General features: G+C 43.8%; 2 protein-coding genes and 1 long non-coding RNA gene across 3 annotated transcripts in view; 2 read left to right on the top strand and 1 right to left on the bottom strand.

The window, feature by feature from the left end:
• The window catches only part of LOC120387958, a 55,990-nt gene that overhangs the window by 31,527 nt on the left and 3,620 nt on the right, over positions 1–20,843 (bottom strand). The gene's annotated exons all lie outside the window — the stretch shown is intronic.
• Positions 15,128–16,608, top strand: LOC120387957 (actin-85C-like). The gene has a single exon (XM_039509389.1). It carries the CDS (start codon positions 15,326–15,328, stop codon positions 16,457–16,459), a length of 1,134 nt encoding a protein of 377 aa, XP_039365323.1. The 5' UTR covers positions 15,128–15,325; the 3' UTR covers positions 16,460–16,608.
• On the top strand, positions 18,413–20,379 carry LOC120387955 (actin-related protein T2-like). Its single transcript, XM_039509388.1, has 2 exons — positions 18,413–18,566; positions 18,919–20,379. Exon 2 carries the CDS (start codon positions 19,149–19,151, stop codon positions 20,283–20,285), a length of 1,137 nt encoding a protein of 378 aa, XP_039365322.1. The 5' UTR covers positions 18,413–18,566; positions 18,919–19,148; the 3' UTR covers positions 20,286–20,379.

Below are 20,843 nucleotides of genomic sequence, written 5' to 3'. Positions count from 1 at the left end.
TCACAGATGGGGCAGTGCTGATTTCTCCCACAGAGGAGTGCCTACAGCTGCCAGAATCAGCAATTATTTATGAGCGGAAGAAGCCTCAAAAGAAGAATGAATAGGAGCAAGGTGTTCATGCTACTATCTCTAGAGCCACCACTCAAGGAAGTTCAGCTCTGCCTTGGAGCTGGGATTCAGCGGCTGGGCCTGTGATGATTGTCCTGCAGATAGCCGCACGCTTTCTCTTTGATGTGTTCAAAGACTCCTTTCATTTGTTTGTTTTTGCCTGTCAAATTACCTCACTTAGGTCAGTGTGTAAGGCAGATACTGCGGGGTATTATTACACATGGTAAACAAGGGCAGGCAACCTGACACCTGCATGACAGCAAATGTTGTGATTTGACAGTCGCAAAGGGCCAGGGTACATATCTGCTGGACTTTGTGCAGAGACATGCAGTGTTCCATAAATAGATTCCAGCTAAGCACCAATTGCCCAAGTCTGCAAAGTGCTGAGTACGTGAGACACTGGGCACTCTTTGCTCTCTCAAACTGCAATGAAAACTGTCTTGGGGGAGAGCTGACTGGAAATACCTCCAGTAAATGAGATATGATAGCTGGTAGATTGTAAGCTCTTTAGGACAATGGAGTCTGTCTGTCTGACCGGACTGTCTAGTGTCCCCACTTTACTAGGCGCTGTGCAAACACAAAGTAAGGGGCAAGAGATTACAATCGTAAATAGGTAAAGAGAGAGTGGGTTAAGAGAGGCTAAATGACTTGCCAAAGGTCATGCTGCAGCTCAGTGGCAGAGCTAGGAATACAACCTGGTCACAATCCAGTACTCTACACACTGCCTGTACACCTGTGATGCTATTCAAGTAATGAATAGTAATAGACATCTTGATTTTCTGTAGTACCTTTTATACAAACTGTATCCCAAATCTTAGAATATTAGGATTGGACAGGACCTCATCTAGTCCAACCCCCTGCTCAAAGCAGGACCAATCCCCAGACAGATTTTTGCCCCAAATCCCTGAATGCCCCCTCAAGGATTGAACTCACAACCCTGGGTTTAGCAGGCCAACACGCCACCACAGAGCTATCCCTCTCCCTGAAAAGCTCAGGAGCATTCCTCAGCATGTGGCCTGGGTTCTCAGACACTTTCATAGTATAAACCGCATCTTAATAGACAGATCATCTCGTGGCCATCTCTCCTCTCATTCCTGATTGCCTGGACCATCCTGCTACCCATTCACAATGATCAGGCCCCCCTTGTTTCCCATGTGTGGTCATGTAACGTCCCCAGCACATCTACTCCTGTTGCTTTCATGGGGAAGTGATGTTAGCGAGATATTTGGTGTGGTTGTTTTTTTTTTTTTTACCTTCTGTTGTGATTGAGCAGCTTGAAACAAGCCGGAGAATGCTCTCCAAGCAGGACTGTGAGGATGAGTTAGCTGTTTGCACAGTGCTTTGAGATCCTTGGGTGAAAGGTGCAACGTAAGTGCCAAGTAGCGTCGTTATGGCTTTCCACCGCTGCTGAGGTTTCATGGTGCAGCATTTCTGAATTAAATAATGATGTTGTTGCAACAATGACAGGTTTGGGAGGGGAAATTTGGATCTGAAATGAGGCTCACCCTCCCCCTCAGCACTAAGAGAGCATGGAATGCTATATACAATGGTCTTCATCCTTTCCTCGGTGTGGGCTAGTCACTCCCATTAGCATTAGCTGTGGGCTTTGAGGGTGAATAGCCCCATTTTATAGAAAATAGGGGCCATATATCCCCGAATGGGCGTAAATCTGACCAGTGCCTGATAAAATCCCTGTGAGCCGGTTTTCCAGCAGCTTGGGAAAGAGCCTTTCATCTGTGCAAAGTGGGAATGCATTGAGAGCAGCGTTGCGCTGAACGGTTTGCTTGAATGAGCCTCTCCAATCTAGCAAACCGACCGCTGTTCCTTCAGGAGGCTGGCTCTGTGTTTTTGTGAGCCGTACCTAGCGTACCTGTTGTGCTGGCACATAAGACAGGAGGGATACGCTGCCAGCTGTAATCGCTGCTCTGTGGCATTGTGCAGCATGAGGCGCCTATTTGCTTTGTTTATTAAATCTCTCATCACCCCGTAGGCATGTATTTCTTGCCTCGGAGTCACGATTACGGCTTTAATTATTAGCATTTCCTTTGCCAGCAATTCCTCAGCTTTCAGTCCCTGAATCAGCAGGGCCTGCTGCAATTGAAAGCCTTGAGTGCTTTACCCCACCGAGACGTGACTGGAGTCGTAGGAGCCCTCTGGAAGGGCAAATCCATTTTTAAACACCCAAACCTGAACAGCCTCACTTCAATAAGCAACACGACCAGGAGACTTCGCAAATAATGACTGTTCGTGTCAAGGATTTGGATCATTAAAGGGACAAGGGGGAGTAGCTTAGGTCTAAAATGTTGAAATATCTTAAAATTATCATAATTGAGTGTGTGTGTGGGGGGGGAGAGAGAACTGACATATTTAAAATACCCTTAAATAAAATTACTTGGTCTCTCAGGGAACGTCTACATAGCGTTTTGGAGCAACCCTCACTGCCTGCACAGACAGCCCTGGGTTAGCGTGGCTCACAAAAGGAGCTGTCTAGCCAGTTCTTTGTAGCTGCAGCTAAGGCTGGACATCAGGCTCTGAAACCTACCTGCTCTTTGCCCCCACCCCAAGCGTCAGAACCCAAACGCCAGCTATTTCTAGAGCACTACCTAGCGTGAGGCCCTCTGTTGATCCAGGCTGAGGCTTGCTCCCGCTCCATCCAAAATACGGTGTAGACAAACCCTTTCGAAATTAGAAAGCAAAGCCTGTGTTTATTTAGGATGTAGGCCAAAGAACAATGACCTGTTCTTTTGTCTTCCTTCCATTGGCTCTGCAGCAGGGGGCTGTGTTCTGACAGCCCTACTCAATTCTTACTCCAGTTGGGTCAGTTCTAGGCCTAGGGCTTGAGCACCTGACAGCTGAGGTGGAGAGTGATGCTGGTCTGCAAGGTTCTGCGGGATAGAAATGCCAAGGAAGGAGAGGAGCCGGCCACAGTAGCAGTCCACAGAGATGCCTTATTCCTGTGGTTTAAATGGGTGGAGGCTGAGGTCAGGAGGACCTTCAACTTTGAAATTAAACTTCTAGCCCAAGATGTCCCCAATCTGTTGACTTTTAGGCTATTTTGTTTACATTTTTGTTCTTGGAGAATATCTTCTGGATTTGTATTAAATTCTAAGTTGATTCCCAAGTGCCTAGATCTACTGGAGAAAGACTCTTGGAAGCCACAGGGCCGCTCAGAGGATTCAGGGGGCCTGGGGTCGTTGGCGGCAGGGGGTCCCTGCTGCTGAATTGCCACCGAGGTGGGGGGGTCCTTCCACCCCAGGACCCGTCGCCACGGGTCTTCGGGGCACTTCAGCGGCGGGTCCCCGTGCGGAAGGACACCCCCCCACCACTGAATTGCCGCAGAAGATGCTCCGGGGGCCCGGGCCCCACAACAGTTTTCCGGGGCCCCTGGAGCAAGTGAAGGACCCCGCTTCAAGGCCCCCGACAAACTCTCGTGGGGGGCCCTGCAGGGCCCGGGGCCTGGGGCAAATTGCCCCTCTTGCCCCCCCCCTCTGGGCGGCCCTGGGAAGCCAATCTAAATAACTAAAGCAAAAGAAATAAAATGGTCTGAAGATAGTCACGCAACACATTTCCTTTGCTTATCATGATCTCTCCAGTTCAGGAGAGGAGTTTTTGTCCCAAAGGATGCAGTGGAATCCTTTACATCTCACCACTTAATATGGCACTATGTATTGTACCCAACTGCTTGGATGATTATTTGTCAACCAGCGAGGCTCCTTTTGAAACTATTCTATTTTAGGTGATTATATAGGCCCCATCACCACTGTTTCTGAGCACCTCATAGTCTTCGATGCAGGTATCCTCACAACACCCCTGTGAGGTAGGGCAGTGCTCTTGCCACCACCTTACAGATAGGAAAATGAGGCACAGAGACTAAAGGACTTGCCTAGGATCACACAGGAAGCTCACGACAGACTCAGGGATTGAACAATGGGCTTTGGAGTTCCATGCTAGCATCTTAACCCATGGACTGTTCTTTCACCCTGAAGCCACTGGCCTTAGCAGATGGGCACCAAGTTATTTCCTAAGTGTTCTTTTCTCAACCTTGAGAGAGAAGCTTTCAGAGAATAAGTTCTGTGCTGTTGTAGAGCTGGTCAAGTAACGGGGGAGAATATATTTTGTTATTTATTCAGCACAAATGCCAACAACATTCTTTGGATAAATCACTCACAATGAATAATTCAACAAGCTCCCCTGCTAGAGGAAAAGGATTGTTTGGGCTTGGTTGGCCCTTCGCTCTGTAATGGGTCCAAACCAAAATCCCAGGTCCAGACCTTAGGTTGTTCCAAATCTGGATCCAGATTTAGACTTTGACTCTTACACAGCTGGGTCCAAGCTACAGAGCCTGCCAGATACAGAGTCTCCTCAACACCTTCTGAAATCAAAGGGAATTCAGTGGCTTGCATGAGAAGCAGATCCTTCAATAGAAGTTCTAGGCCATGAGCTGTCCTGTGGAGAACAGGCAGCTCTTCCAACACACATTACTTAGCAAATACTCACATAGGGAAACATCATAAAAGGGAAAAGCCAAGTCGTTGAGGAAGTCTGGCTTCATACTGTATGTGCAGAGTCTACATGGCTGGTGGCCTTTTGAACAACTTCTCACATTAATTTTCTTCCAGTGCTGACAACTTTGATTTATGACATTAAGGCTAGTTTAAAAACACTCAGACGTGAGGGAAGCCAAGAGTTTTGGAAGACTAAGGTCTATCAAGTGATGGATAGCATTGGTGGATAGGCAGACAGCCCTCTGCACTCACACTGCATCCAAATCGGGCCCTGGTTGAATGAGAGCAGAGGGCTTGCTTGCATTATGAGGATCTCTCGTTCAATTTTTAATATTGAATATTCTGCCAGAAATCCCATGGGATGGCAACAAGGCATCTTTTTGTAATGACGGGTTGGATGCCAGGGGAGGAAACAAAGAAGGACTTAGCAAATAAAAGAAATAAAACACAGAGTGGTTGGGAAGGTTTTAAAAACTCCCTGGTGCAAGAACCCAGTGTACTTTCCTCCTTTTCCCTCTCCCTAATGTTGACAATAGTGGAACTGAGTCTCTGTTTCTGTGTGTAAACGTTGCCTGTCTCCCAATAACGTAGGTTACCAGTCTACCACCCCCCTCCCCCGGCCTTTAGCCCCTCTTTGCCTGTTTTCTGATCATTTCGTTCGCTGATGTCAGATCATAAACTGGCCACTGGTTTAAAAAGCCCTGGACCTTGGAGGCAGCGAGAAGCCTAGTGGCAGCACTTGATGTTTCTGGGTGCCACATCATCCACTAGTGTAAATCAGCTTCCACTGAAGTCAAAGCACCTGATTTACTGTTACCCTGCAGAAGGGAGCAGATGTGGAACAGCCTTTGAGGAACAGTCTCCGACTACTGGCCAGGAGATTCCTGTTAGTATTAATAGGAGTTACCCTCAACTCCTTTGCATGTCAGTGGAAGAATGAAACCATAGAAGACCCGGTTGTGTCTTCAGATATGCCTGCTCCACTTCTGCTGACTTCAGTGGAAGCTGTCTGGTAGTGTCCGAGGGCAAATTTTGAGTTTTCAAGTGTGACTGAACCATAGAAAAGGTAAGGAAGACAGAAATGCCGCAACAACAAATCTGAACAAACCAGATTAACTGCCCATGCTGCTTACTGCTGTGTGGACACTTGTAAAGGGTGCACCTTAAAATATCATTTAAATATTGCTCTGATCAATCAGGTAGATACGTTTTATATACAATGCTTATGAGGTGCCAACCATTGGCGAAATAGCACATGGGAAATGTAATAGCTCAAAAGGAATATGCTTTTCTCTTAATGAAAATTAGATCAGTAGTTCTTGTAGCTTTATTAGAGAAAGTGTGATTGGCCCTTTTGACTTGTGAAAAATAACACTCAGTTTAAATGGTTCTTTCTTAGGAATCAAGTGTTATTTCACAACAGGCCTTCAGAAGGATCACTTAAAGAGGTTTTCTTAGTTATCCAAACATTTTGCTGACATGCCCTGTTCCTTGGTGCTCTCACTCCCTATTAGCTGTATCGAGTTCGTGTTTACATAACACACACTTTCCCTGCAAACTAAAAATGAACCAAATAACCAAGGAGTGAAATATTATGAAAGTTTTGTCTTTAATTTTATCAATGGTTTTAAATATTTAGAAAGCAAAACATAAACATCTTAGAAGAAATCCATGTGATTGCTCTTGTCCAGAATTGTTGGGATTTATAAACAGATGCTGCTCTCAGGGTGTGGAACGGATGTTTCAGACTTTCCACCAAAGTTATATATGCTCGCGTCATTACAGCTCTTCCCCTGGCCTAAACTGCTGGCACAGTATCCTGAAATGTTTTTCATTAGTAAACTTTTCATAACCTCAAACTGTAATAAGCTCTACAGTAAAATCCATGAGGATGCCAGCTGGAGTTGGCACTTGGCAAAGGATTTTCAGGGCTGTTTGCTTAGCTGGATTTGAAGGATGTTCAGGACTGAGTAACAAGACATGTGACTGAGTTTTGACCTATATCACTGGCCGAGCTCCAGTGATATTACACTTGTATGCTAGTTAATGTGAATGCCTTGCATGCTGGATTACAAAAGCTCTGCACTGGTTGCTTTCACACCTCATATACAACTTTAAATCATTTGTGTCTAAACCACAGCCTGGTGGCCCTTGTAACAATGAGACTCCAAAATGGTTAATTGCAGATTTAATCCTAAATGAATAATTATTCTTCATGGGTAAGAGGAGTTCAAGTTTCCTTTCTATGGCTCTTAATCTACTTTTCACTCAGGACCTGATCCTATACTCACTGAAATCAATAGTAAAGCTCCCATTAACTTCAGTGACACACATACCAGCAACATTAATTAAGCATACATGAAGTGATACATACAACAAGGGACAACAGCTGGGAGTAAGTGACTAATAGGCAGTTGCATGCTCAGATGAGTGTCTAGGTGCCTAAATATCCATTTGGGTACACAGTTGCATGCTTTATTTGCACAAATATGGCTGCAAGCAGGTGTGAGGATTTTTGCCTGGGGCTCCCTGACTTTCGTTTTTTAATAGATGTTCAATGTTTTATCTCTGCTGAATATTATTTTATTACTTGTATTGTTGTCAAGCCTAAGTGCCCCAGTTGAGATTTGATACTGTACATACGCTAGGAACTGTACATAAACATAGTAAACCAGTCTTAGCCTTAGAAGTTTACAATCCAAACTGATTAGACAGACTCAGAGTGGGATTATTGTCACCATTTTGCAGATGAAAAACTGAGCCACAGAGGCTGAGTGACTTGACCAAGGTCAGAGAAGGAGTCTGTGGCAGAGCTGGGAACTGATCAATTTCTTGGCTCTCAATCCAATGGTTTAATCATAAACCCATCCCTTCTTGGCACCAGTTTTTTAGGCACTCTATAGGAGATGGGGGCCAGTATTATTACTGCCTTTCAGTGAGCACCCTAGGAGGCATCACTTTTACCCTTGGACCATAGCAACAGGAAGGATCAATTCATGGCTGAGCAGAAGGAATGCACTTGGGTGAGTTTCCTTTACCTTTTCTTGATACTGTCCATGGAGGAAGTAAATAAGTCTTTTTCTCAATTTTCAGATAATCAAGTCTATCATTTTAAAGATGTGGATTTTCAGCCAGGCTTTTATTTGTACATTGTTTATACAGGGTCAAGGTGTGTGGTTCATTCTCCCATCTTTCTTTCTTTCTTTCTTTCTATTTTCCCCAAATGGAAAATATGCAACTCTAAGTCGCTTTTGTGATGCTGGATTCCAAGATGTTTGAATTAAATCTGAATCCTGCTGGGGCTTGAACCTTCCTGATTGTTTGTCACTAGCAGGGTTTGTTACATTTCAGATGATACTATTAATTCCAGACCCTTCTCCCGCCTCCCCCCTGATACTTAGTGTAAAGAGTAGAAGATCAGGTCTGTATCCCTAAAGACATTCCAATTTACCAACATGGTAATTTAAGTTGCCCTTACAAGGACAGTGAGATGTATTTATTTTTGTGGTATAGTTTATAATTTGTTTCCACTTTCCAGAATGCCTTTTAGGAGCTGGAACATAAACATTTTCCCTGTTGATTTAGATCTTTGTTTCTATTTAGCAAACATTGATTTTATTTTCCTCCCCAGTGTTTTGTATGCAGCTGAAATTAACACACTCTTTTCGTTTAGCAGCAACTTCAATTTGCACAAGGCCTGAGCCAGTGACTACCAGAGGAGTTGGATCAGGCTCAGAGCTTTCCCCTGTCTTTGCCGGCATCAATCGTTGCTACCACACAAAGCTCAGCGAAGGAAGTTTGTTACTGAAACACGTCTGCAGGGTCGGCAGAGGGAGCACAATGCAGTTTTGTGGCTTCCACATAACAAAGGTGTGATCCTGCAAAAGCTGCCAAACGCACGGCTTACTACTATGCCATTTCAATGGGACTACGTGTGATAGGAAGCACTACCCTTAGTAGCAAGTGTTTTGCAGTAGTGAGCACTGGTCATGGTTTTGGAGCTGGGTTTTGTAAATCTGTTTCATTTTATATAGCTAAAATCTAGAAGATTTACTAGAGATTATGAACAAATTTAGGGGGTAATTCCATCTCTGTGTACAGGGCAATGCCACTTGAATTCTGTTTTGCGCTGTCCTTCTGCACAGGGGTGAATTTCACCGCTCCAGAATAACAGAGTTGGTCTTAAAACATTCATCTTACTTTGCCTATTTAAAAAATATCCAATGCTTAGCCTGCAACGAGGACTGAATCCTGCATTTCTGGCATGCGCAATCCCAGTCTCTGATGGGTTTCATGGAGAGTTGGGGGCACAAAGAATGTAAAGTCAGGCCCATTTTAACTAAAATTCTTCTCTCTTCCACACTTTGGATCTCTATTTCAAATTCTTCACTGCATCTCTGCTACAAAGTTACCCTGCGGAACTCAATGCCACAAGGTATCAGTGAGGCCAAGAGCTGACCCAGGGAAAGGCTCTCCTAATTGCACACTGCAGGGTTCCATGCACCTTCCTCTGAAACATCTGGCCACTGTCAGATGGAGGTCACTATATTAGATGGACCACTGTGGCAATCCTTACAGCGTTAATAGGTGCTCCATGCTTGGAATGGTGGCAGATTTTGTAGTAGAGACGAACATTTTAGATCAAAGATGTGCAGTGAAAATTGGAGAGGAGGACTTTGTCCATCTGGTGCTCACAAAAATGAGTTCAAAATACTGCCAAAGTGTCTGAAATCTAGGTATGCAGAAAATCGTGCATTGAATGTTTTACATTTAAAAAAAAAACCCTAAAAACCAAAACCCCGGGAGTTTAAACAAACACAGTCAAATGAGTCAGCACGAAGATGTAAAATCATCAGGGAAGGCAGTGTTTGTTTTTACACGGGGGTTATTGGAAATGTTAGGGGCGCATGGTAACAATTTGTAGCTGATGTGTTTTGAAATATCATAACTGGTGTCAATAAACACATTAAAAGTCAACGTCAGAGTGTTGTGGGTGTCTGGAGTGTGCTGAAGACATTGCACAATAGGGATTTACATTGAAACAAGTATGGAAGCAATCAAACACCTCCGCTCAGAGAGGAAAGGGATCTTGCAGGGTTGTTAGAGCGAAGAATCTGAGATTGTGATCACTGCTTCTGATTGGCTAAGACTTGTTCAATCCTGTTATTTTCGTTACCCTGTCTGAGGGAAGGCTGCTGGCGACCAGCTTTCCTCACCTGCTTGCCCACCGTGCATTGTGTTGCTTCCCCCTTTGCTCTGCTCTCTCACATCCAGTTTCTCCTAGTGGAGACGCCCTCACTCTGTGAGAAAACACCCATGTCTGTCTGTTTCATCTCCTCGGAAACGCTCACTTCAGCTGCCCTAGGACGTGCAAATCCACACACTCCAGACAGGCACGGTGTGCACAGGTCCCATGCTCACACTGGGGAGGTGGGACTAGAATTCTGGTCTTTCAGCTGCATAAACCACAGGCCTCTAGCACTTGACCTAAAAGAGATCTCCCTTTGCCAGCAGTAGTAATAGGTCCTTTATCTTATCTGTGGCATAGCCACTGGAGAGGAACATGATTTCATACACAACATGACTGCCCTGTCTGCCTTAAGACATAGCTTCTCCATCAGTGTGTGCCTCTTGTTTATTATTTCTTATATTTTCTCTTTTTTAATTCATTGAATGTCGCTAATGTCTGGAAGCATTCTCTCAAATTGCAACTCCAAACAGACGTCAGCTACTAATTTTCTGTCCAAATATCAAAGGGATGCTGCAAAATCCTCTTTTCAGACACAGTCACAGAATGTACTCTGCTCCCTTGGCATGATGTCTTCATGTCTATGGTTACATCCTTCTAAATAAGAGCAAGGCATATTTGCCCTGGCAATTGACTCGGTGTTCTAGGAGCATGCAATGGTTAACAAGGAAGTTCCATCATGAAAAAACGGCACAGAAATATGTTTTCTTTGAAGCTTCACTGAAATCTAAAAGTTGCAGCTTAATCCATTTTGAAAGCCGTATCAATCATCCTGTCGTGCAACACACTATCACAGATGTGAAATATAAAAATGAGCTAGCCCGGCCAACGAACGCAGGGCCCATTCTCCCCATCCATAAAAGCAAACATGGAAACTATAATTCACACAAATAATAAACATTTAATAGGGTATTCATGAGAAGAAAGGGAGGAAAAGGGACCCTGACACACTGGCACTTGTGTCTTGCCCGACAAAGCTCATTTGTTATTTGGGAGAGAAATTAACACCAATTCATCAAGCCCCTTGTCAAGTTGATGATGGATATGTCACTTCTTGCTTGGAGCAACGTGTCTGAGATTTTTGTAAGCACTGTGTTAGACTGTAAAATGTGATTGCTTGTAGAAATTTGAGGAAGTACTAGAGTTGGAATGGGTTTGGTTAGTGACAAAATTCCTTGTCCCAGACCTCTTTCAGTGAAATCCTGGGGAGCTTTGCCAGTGACTTCTGCAGGACCAGGATTTAACCTAGGGTACGCTGCTGGCAGTCTTGTGACTAACAATAATGTGCCCTGAGCACATGGCATGTTCTGAGAATCTCTCTGATGCAAGGTTAGCATTTCAGAGGTTCCAGCTGTATTCATCTCTGTATAAACAATGTGCAGTATATTATAATGATGCTATGTAAACCTTATGCCCTTCCATGGGGCAGATTCAGCTAAAATGGACCATCATCATCAAGTCTGACCTCCTGTATGACATGGGCCACAGGACTTCCTGGAACTAATTTCTGTTTGAAATTAGGGGAAAAAATCCTAATTCCCAGTGATAGAGGCTCTATTACAACTCTTGGTAAAATGTTTCAGTGGTTAATTGTTATCTTACTGGTAACAATTTGCACCTTATTTCTAGGTTGAATTTGTCTAGCTTCCTCTTCCAGCCTTCCAATATTTTGCTCAGTCTGGATTATCTTCAAGGAAGATTCAGATGAGAACAAAGAGATCCACATAAACTTAAAGAAAATGAGTAGGCAGTGGGATAATAACACGGAGAAGAGTTAGGAGACTTGATAATGTATTTAAAAGTCTGATGGAATAAAACTGAACACCAGGTTTTAACCTCAGGTATAAATCAAAAGGGGAACTGACAAAAATGAAACAGTGCTGCATGCTTAACCTGTGGAACCCACTGCTGCAGGAATCCAGCATAAAAACAGTATGTCTGGATTTTATTCTACTAAAATATGGGTAATTTCATTATTGTCTGCCATGTTGGTAGCTACCCTGTCTTAAACAGTGTTAAAAGGACATTTACTCCTCATGCTTCAGGCTATCAGCTGATCATTAGAGCTGTGCAAATTCTGCTAAGAGTTTGTTCCACTTCCTTTTTCCCTAACAAGGGCTCACATCCCTGCAGCCCAGTTCCATAATGACTTGAATGCTGGGCCAGCCACTAAACAATACATTATTTATATTAATTCTCTTTCTTAGATGGCCCCCATCACTATAGTATCTCAGTGCATCCCAATTGTTAATGTATTTATCCCCATAACACCCCTGTGATGTAGGGAAATGCTATTATCCCCATTTTATAGCTGGAGAACTGAGGCACAGATAGGTTAAGTGTCTTTCCCAAGGTCACACAGCAAGAAATTGAATCCTTGTCTTCCAAGTCCTTCCTCTCTAGTTGGTAGCAGCTAGAGGCTCTAGAGCAGGGGCCTTATTGTGCATGGTACTGCACAGTCTGCATCATGGGCACTCAGTGATGTCATGAGGGTGCACTAGGTTTGTGTCAGCCCAGGACTTCCTTCACACACCCTACTGTTTTATCTTGAAACGCCAAATCTTCAAGTGAAACTCATTCCGTAAGTTTTGTATGGCTTCCAAACTCAGAATCCGCCTGAATTCTGGATTAGCCACCAGAGAGATGTTTAGCTAGCTGCGGGCAGGGAGAGAGCATTTCGGGGCAGGTGAAATGGTCAAAGCACAAAGCTGTGTCTGGTGTTTTCAGCTGAAACCATATGCTCAGCACTTCTCAAATAAAATAAGCAAGAATGCCCAATAAGTAGCATGTGAATTGTGCCCTTTCACTTATAAAATCCAGTGTCTGTTCATATGAGTTTGGCATCATTTATGAGGTGTCTGCAGAAATTTTGTAGAATACACATATTAAAATATTTCCAATGATTTTTTTCCTTGGGTGCCAGTTCATTTACCAGTTGCTTGTTCTTCAGTGGCCTGTGTGAAAGGAAATTGGTGACCTCACCTGTTTCTGGTGGGCAGATATTTCCCCGACAATTGACAGCAGTTGGCAGACTTGCAGGACCAAGGATTGAATGGGCCATGGAGAAAGAACTAACTTTTCACTCCTAAACATGGTCCTGCCAGGTCAGGTTTGAACCACATTGTCAAGAGGGCATAAGGAAACTTTTTTGTTGCCCTCTGTTGTACCTGTTCTGAGTAGAGGTCTTCAGTCTCCAGTTGTCTTCCAATTGTCAGGAGCAGCAAATTCACACACATTGTTACAAACACAATAGTAAGAAAGTTAAGGGTAATTCATGCATGACCTTGTTATGTTGATTTACAAGGGGGAGCCAATGTTGGGTCCAGATGGGCGTTCCAACCGCTCAGCCTAACTACTGTTTTATAATTGCAGTCAAAATTCCCTTGTTTAAATAATAAACATTATGTTCTATACCGAATACTTCACTGTAAACTGCACACAGAACATGCTGAACTAAATAGGGCTTCTATTGCGATGAATATAACAACCTCTTAAATGATTAGGACACCTGTTGACATTAATATAGAAGTGCACATGGAAATAAATGTGCTGCACATTGAAATATATGTACACAAATATTTAGAGGATTAGAGAAATTGCTAAAATGGAGCGAGCAGCATTTAACACGAACATGTGTGGAATCTAGGCTGAAATGGAAAGAACATGCATGGAGTTGATCACTTATCAGATGTTACATTTTTGGTTTTGGTGAGTTTTTTTAAGTTCACTTGGGGCAGAAAAGTCCCTGCACTAACAGTCATGGATTTATATATTAAGTAGAGATTTTAAATATATCTTGCTTTGGAATCTGCCTCTGATTCATAACCACCTTCATTTAGTAGCTGGCACCTTTGCCGTGCAAGCTGCAAAAAAAAGTAATTAAATTTAATAGAAGCCACCTTTTCTTTGAAGCTGCCCTAGGTTTAAAGCCATGGAGAGAAGCAATTAAATTGCAACAGCCATGGATTCGAAACTAAGTTATATGGTAATTTTTGTTAATGGAAATTTTCACTGTAACTGGGATTGGGTTGTCAGACCTGATTGTGGTCAGAAGTAAATTCCAAAATTAATGATCGAAATCTTCCTCTGGAAACATTTTCTTGAATCGAAAATACAACTTAAAAAGAAAAAATAGGTGTAAAACTGAGGTCAAATGTCACAGAGAGAATATTTGAAAACTTTTGGAGCATTGGTTCTCCCCTGGAATGTGCTGTGATTATAAAGGCTAAGAAGGGAAGAAGGATGTTTGTTTGCAAGCAGGCTTATATGCCAGCAGCACAATAGGTAGGTTCATTTAGGAAAGATGTTTTTTTTCCAGTGGAGAGTGTTAGAAACTTAATTTCAAGAAAGCTAATCTCCTGAAAACAGCAAAATCTGCAAAAATGACTTGTTTGTTTTTCACTTCCATGATTTTTTGCAGGTAAGGTAGAGCTTTGAAAGTAAGTAACAGCAAAAACTGACAAGAAACAGAATGCCATGACCAGTACCAAATGTAGCCCCATTCTATTTAAACATTATATTTTTTAGGAGTTCTGCATGTAGGATTGAAAAGAATTAAGTGAAAGGTTCTGTTTTTGGTGCAGGCACTGTTCAGAAATCAAACAGGCAAATGCAGTTAGATCCCCCACGAAAGCGAAGTTGTTCCCATCTTCAACAGCTGTTGGCAATGTTTGCAGATTATTAGTTAAGGTGTGGGTGCACGTGAGAGGTTTAATTATTTTCAAGCAGGCACTTTGCAAGCAGGTTCCAAAGTGATTCTTAAATAGCTCACAGTCCATAAATGAGTCCATATGGAGCTTATGAAAAAAAGCTAGTAAACTGTATATTCATAACAGAATATTTCTTACAGTGTCACCAGCCACTGGAGAAAACCTGGTAGGAATAATACAAGTGGGGAGAAAAAGCATTGGGTGTTAGTTGTTGGTGAGGCATTATGAACATTTGTGCTTTGCTGTAAACAGTTGATTATTTGTATTTGGTAGCACCAAGAGGCTCCAGCCAGGATCAGGTCAAATCAAGACATGCCTTTCAGTAAGAGAAGCTTAAGTCAAACACAAATTATTGGGTTCAGTAAATGGCTGAAATTTGCTGGCCTGTGTTATATAATGGTCCCCTCTGGTCTGATTCTCTGTGAATCTAGGAATCTAAGCAAGCCTTTTCTCAGGGATGTATCTGAGATCAGCAATCAAGTCTGTACAACCCTGACAGCTGACTCTTCAGCAAAACCATTATTACTTCATTGGTCCACTGTTAGGTACTTGAGAGCAGAAATGGCAAACTGCAAATTCCTCCAAAACCTGCCTTGGCGTTTGTCAGGAGCATAACAGCCTTGTTGATAACGTGGGCGAATGAGAGGACTCTGCCATATATGACATCAGCACTCTAGAACATTTAGTATCAAACGTTCTGCTTGCATTAAATCTCCCAAAAGCAGCTTTCAGGTGGGCAGCAAATAGTTCAAAGAATGTTTGACCCTAAAATTTTAGATATCCCAGCTGTGATATTTGACAACGGATCTGGATTATGCAAGGCTGGTATTGCAGGGGACAGTGCACCAAGGTCAGTTATTACAGCAATTGTTGGTCGCTCGAAAGCCAAAGCAACGATGCTTGGAGCAGGACAGAAGGAATTTTATGTTGGAGAAGAAGCCCAGTCCAAAAGGGGTGTCTTAAGTTTGAATTATCCAATCGACCACGGCATAGTTACATCTTGGGATGACATGGAGAGGATCTGGAGACATGTCTACGAGTGTGAGCTGAGACTCAAAGCTAGCGACAGGCCGGTGCTACTGACGGAGGCCCCACTCAATCCCCTACAGAACCGGGAAAAAATGACTGAGATCATGTTTGAAGGCTTTAAGGTGCCTGCCATGTATGTTGCAGTGCAGGCAACGCTGGCACTCTATGCCTCAGCACGCACCACGGGGATAGTAATGGACAGTGGAGACGGAGTTACCCACACCGTACCCATCTACGAAGGATACTGTTTACCCCATGCAGTTTCCAGGCTGGATATCGCAGGCAGGGATATCACTGAATACTTCATGAGACTCCTTTTGGAAAGTGGCCACTCCTTCGTGAGCACAGCGGAGAGGGAGATCGTGAAAGACATCAAGGAGAAGCTGTGCTACGTGGCTTTAGATCCCGTCAAAGAAATGAAAGCAAAGCCAGAAGAAATCCTCAAAGAATACAAACTGCCAGATGGAAATATCATTAAGATAGGCAATCAGCTCTTTCGAGCCCCGGAGACGCTTTTTATGCCCGCTAATATTGGTATCGAAGCCCCTGGGGTGCACAAAATGATCTTCAACAGTGTGATGAAATGTGACATTGATGTTCGCAGGGATCTTTACGGCAACGTGCTTCTTTCCGGTGGGTCCACCTTATTTCCTGGACTGGATGAACGGATCCTGAGGGAGATGCAGCGGCAGGTGCCCATCGGGATGGTTGTACGGATCATAGCACCGCCCGAGAGGAAGTACTGTGTGTGGATCGGGGCCTCCATCCTCACTTGCTTGTCATCTTTTAAAGAAATGTGGGTCACCGTCAGTGATTACAAAGAGTTTGGTGCCACTGTAGTACACAGAAAATGCTTTTAAGGAGAGACTATGCAACTGAACCATGCTCTCATTCGAATAAACAGTGCTCAAGAAATGCTCCCAAGATGTGAACCAGAAGATGCTACAGCGGTTTGTGTATTTATCGGATGACCAAACATTACAGAAAATAAAACATTAGAAACAGACCATCTTGTTCAGAATGGCTGTTAGGTGTCTTATTTTCCTATCACCCTCGAAGGGTGCACAATGTCCTACCACCCCTAGCTACTTCTTGCTCCCACGTCTTCACATCTTCATTCGCACCTGTCATCCCTCTGGTCTCTACTCAGTATTGGCTGGGACTCCCTTCGGAGGCATGGATGCTGTTCCTTAGCAGGCCAGAGGGGTCACCCTAAAGCAGTGAGAGCCCACTGCTTCCTCACCACTGACTGAATCCTGTAGCCCCCCAATACTCTTCCTCCTACCCCCAGGAGGAAAAAAAAATCAAAACCAGAATTGGAGTCAGGTCTGACTGAACTTTTCTCTCCTAATGTAGCAACACAAAGCAGGGCTGGAGAGTCATGGGGGCCGTGTGGATAGCTTATGTTTTATCTTTGCTGTAGCGATCCAGTTTATGGGAAACAAATGTGATGACCCTAAAGGAACATTAAAACGGAAATTCAGCTTTCCAAATCTTTACTGTACTGCAGCTTGATCCTGCAAACATTGACCTTGATGGGGCGACCCCCTTTACTGACATTACTCATGCGCATAATGAGAATGAGGTCGTTAGCTGCTCCAGAGAGAACAAGGCGTGTGCTTTGTCCTATGCTGTCCCGCCGTCCTGGGTGGAGCTTCCTGTAATATTTATCTGTGAAGCCACTTCATTATCCGCCTTCCTTAAAACTCTCCTTTGCCATATTGTCTACAAAAATCTTGACGCTGGATACTACTGCCTCTTGCGCTGACCAATATTGTTCCATTGTTTCCTTGTACCCCACCCCTCGATTGGCCGCCTGTCTGTATCCATCTATTGTCTCCCGTCTCAAACTTAGATCGGAAGCTCTTTTGGACAGGGGCCTTCTTTCTGTTCTGTGTTTGTACAGCACCTAGCACAAAGGGGTCCTGGGTCATGTCTAAGGCTCCTAAGTGCTGTGGTCAAACAAATGAATACTATTAATTAATTCATGTTTTATTTAATTAATTAATACCAAAAGAAGCCTAGCTTTTCAGCACGTAAAAAGGCATTTTCCTTTCCAATGTCATGGTTCATAATTGTACTAATAACCCCTGGGTCAGGGATAGTCAGTAGGTGGGCCATAGGCCAAATCTGGACCGCCAGATGCTTTTGAACAGACCCCTAAATATTTTTATTTAATTATTACTATTATCATTTGGGGGGGGGTTATTATTTTCTCTGGAGTCTGGACCTTGACCAAGAAATTTGGACTTTTGACAACAATAATTGACTACCCCTGCTCCAGGTCATTTCAGACAGTTATTGACTTTCTGGGTTTAAGGGCCTGAGTCCAAGAGGTGGGGTTTTGCGTGTTAGCACATAGACATTTAGAGTGTGTCTACACAACAAACACCCCGTCCCCAAAAACGAGTCTCCGAGCCTGGCTCTTCAGCCTTGGGCTCGCACCCCAAACATAACTACGTAGATGATGTGGTTGGAGCTCAGGGTCTGAAAACCTCCCCAGGCTTTAGAGACCAAGTTCCACCCTGAGCCCAAATATCTACACAGCTATTTTGAGCACTGTCGGGTGAGCCCATGTCTGCAGAGCCAGGCTCGGAGACTTGCTGCCGTGGGGTTTTTTGTTTGTTTAGTATAGACCTACCCTTAGAGCTTTCTCCCGCAGAAGATAAAATCACATCACATTTGCTGATCTTCCTATTCTGTGTACCACTCAGTACACTGCTTAACTCACAGCCGGGCCCATCTTCTCAAGGAAGGATCTCTGTGCATCAGTGCCCCAGACTGGGTAGCACACGTTTCACTAGGGGGCACCAGAGCAACAGCTGGAAGAGAGAGGAGAATTTCTTCAAGGACGATGACTGTACTTCACATATATAAACCTACTGAATATAGTCACCCTTAGGTGAAGCAAATGATAAGCTACTGCCACAATCTTGGCTAACTTCAGAACTCAACAAAACTGTGTAGGTGAGTGGAGTGGCGCTGGAGCTGATATAATCCCCAGGAGAGACACATGTGCTGTTTGGCATAAGTGATCAGAAAAGGATTCAGATCATTTAAAAACAAGCACCAATGTCTCTGTGTTAAAAATGCTCAGAGCCTCATAAAAGCAAATGGCGCATTGCTCTCTGATTCAAAGAGCATTTCAAATCCTTAATGATCTGCTTGCAAAAAAAGTCTATATTTTAAATTTCTTAATAATTTTCCTGATACATATGACTAGGTGAGTTAATACATTGAACGCCTTGAATATATCTGCTTCGGTTGTAATGGCCACCAAACAATCATTATCTAGCTCATCCATTGTTGTGTGTTACAGGACGAAGCACTGGAAATGCCTTGCTTGCCACCACATGAGTGGGGATAAAAATCCTGAATCCCGGTCAAAGTTAGGAGCATCAGTCCTAGACTTTGTAGACTAGCAGCGCTTGTCATCTTGTAAAACTGCGAAGATACGGTTGGAAGATACATCCTTAAACCTTCACAACTAAGCTTCCCAGAAGCAGCTTTTTCAGAAACTATTTAAGGTCTAGGGGGGAAGCTGAAGTGATGTTTAATCCCCAAACTTTAGATATTCCAGCTGTGATTTTTGACAATGGATCAGGGCTATGTAAAGCTGGCCTGTCAGGAGAAATTGGTCCAAAACACATCATTCCTACAGTTATTGGCTGCCCCAAAACAAATATGTCGTTGTCAGGGGCAGCTCAGAAGGACTGCCATGTGGGAGAAGAAGCCCAGCACAAACAGGATGTGTTGTCTTTGAAGTATCCCATTGAACATGGTACAGTTACATCTTGCGATGACATGGAGAAGATCTGGAAGCATATCTATGAGCATGAACTGGGACTGAAAGCCTTTGAGAGGCCTGTGCTAATGACTGAGACGTCTTTGAACCCAATGGAGAATCGAAAAAAACTGACTCAGCTGATGTTCGAACAGTTTAAGGTGCCTGCTTTCTACCTCTCTGTCCAAGCCATATTGTCCCTCTATGCCTCAGCACGCATCACAGGGCTGGTCATAGACAGTGGTTTTGGTGTTACCCAGATGGTACCAGTCTACGAAGGGTACCACTTACCCCATGCTGTCTCCAGGCTGGATGTTGCAGGCAGAGCGATCACAGAACTCCTCGCGAAGCTCCTGGTGGAAAGTGGGCAACGCTTTGAGAGCCTGGCGAAGAAGAAGAGTATCATAGAGGACATCAAGGAGAAGTTGTGCTACGTGGCTCCAGATCCACACAAAGAATTAGCCAAGAGGCCAGAGGAGGTCCTGAAAGAATATAAACTGCCCGATGGGACTCTAGTCAGTATTGGCAGCCCACTCTTTCAAGCACCAGAGATCCTCTTTGCGCCAGGTAGCACTGGTGACGATGCACCAGGCCTTCTTAGGATGATCGCTCACAGTGTTTCAAAGTGTGACGTCAATATTCACAACACTCTCTATGGGAACATGGTGCTGTCGGGTGGTTCGTCCCTCTTTCATGGGCTGGATGAGAGGATTTTTAAGGGACTAGAACACCAGGTCCCCAAAGGGGTTCCTATAAAGATCATAGCACCCTCAGACAGGTGGTTTTCTGCATGGATCGGGGCTTCTGTAATTACTTCCTTGACCAGCTTCAAGCCAATGTGGATCACTGCAGCTGATTACAAGGATTTTGGACCAAACATTGTCCAAAGAAGATGTTTTTAAGAGGACTTAGGTAAATCTAGCCAGCATCCATTCAGGACAGTGGCAGTTCTTGCATTTGCTAGTTAAAATGAAATAATAAAGTCCTAAGACAGAAGTTTTCCTTTTTCTAATTGTATACTTGGCTTCAGAGTCATGGAAATTAGAGATGGGGACCTCCGGTCTGTTCAATTCCATGGCCTTTGCAGTGCTGTTCCCTTGATTAAAGACCTTATCTTCAGTAATACAAAATAATCTGCTAAAATGATTCTTACTGGTGTTAATTTTAAAGCTCCTAAAATAAAGCAGGGTGAGAGTCTACCGCTGGGAAACTGAGGCACAAAGGGATTACAAGTAAGTGACTTGCCCAAGATTTAGATGAAGTCTGTGACAGTGCCAGGAATTGAACCTAGCTCTCCTGCATCTCCATTCTGTGCCTTAACCCTGAGACTGGTTGGTGTGGTTGAGTGTGAGATCATCACCTACAGCAAAGAAAGCTAAGCAAGAGAGCACAATGGATATGAGAAAGATAGAGCATTAGAGAGCTCAGAGGGTGCTGAGATGACCCCAGAGGGTCTGGGA

Source organism: Mauremys reevesii, linkage group 21 (genome assembly GCF_016161935.1).
Source record: "Mauremys reevesii isolate NIE-2019 linkage group 21, ASM1616193v1, whole genome shotgun sequence".
In the NCBI taxonomy this organism is placed as follows: Eukaryota; Metazoa; Chordata; order Testudines; family Geoemydidae; genus Mauremys; species Mauremys reevesii.
This window is presented reverse-complemented; position numbering and strand designations above follow the sequence as displayed.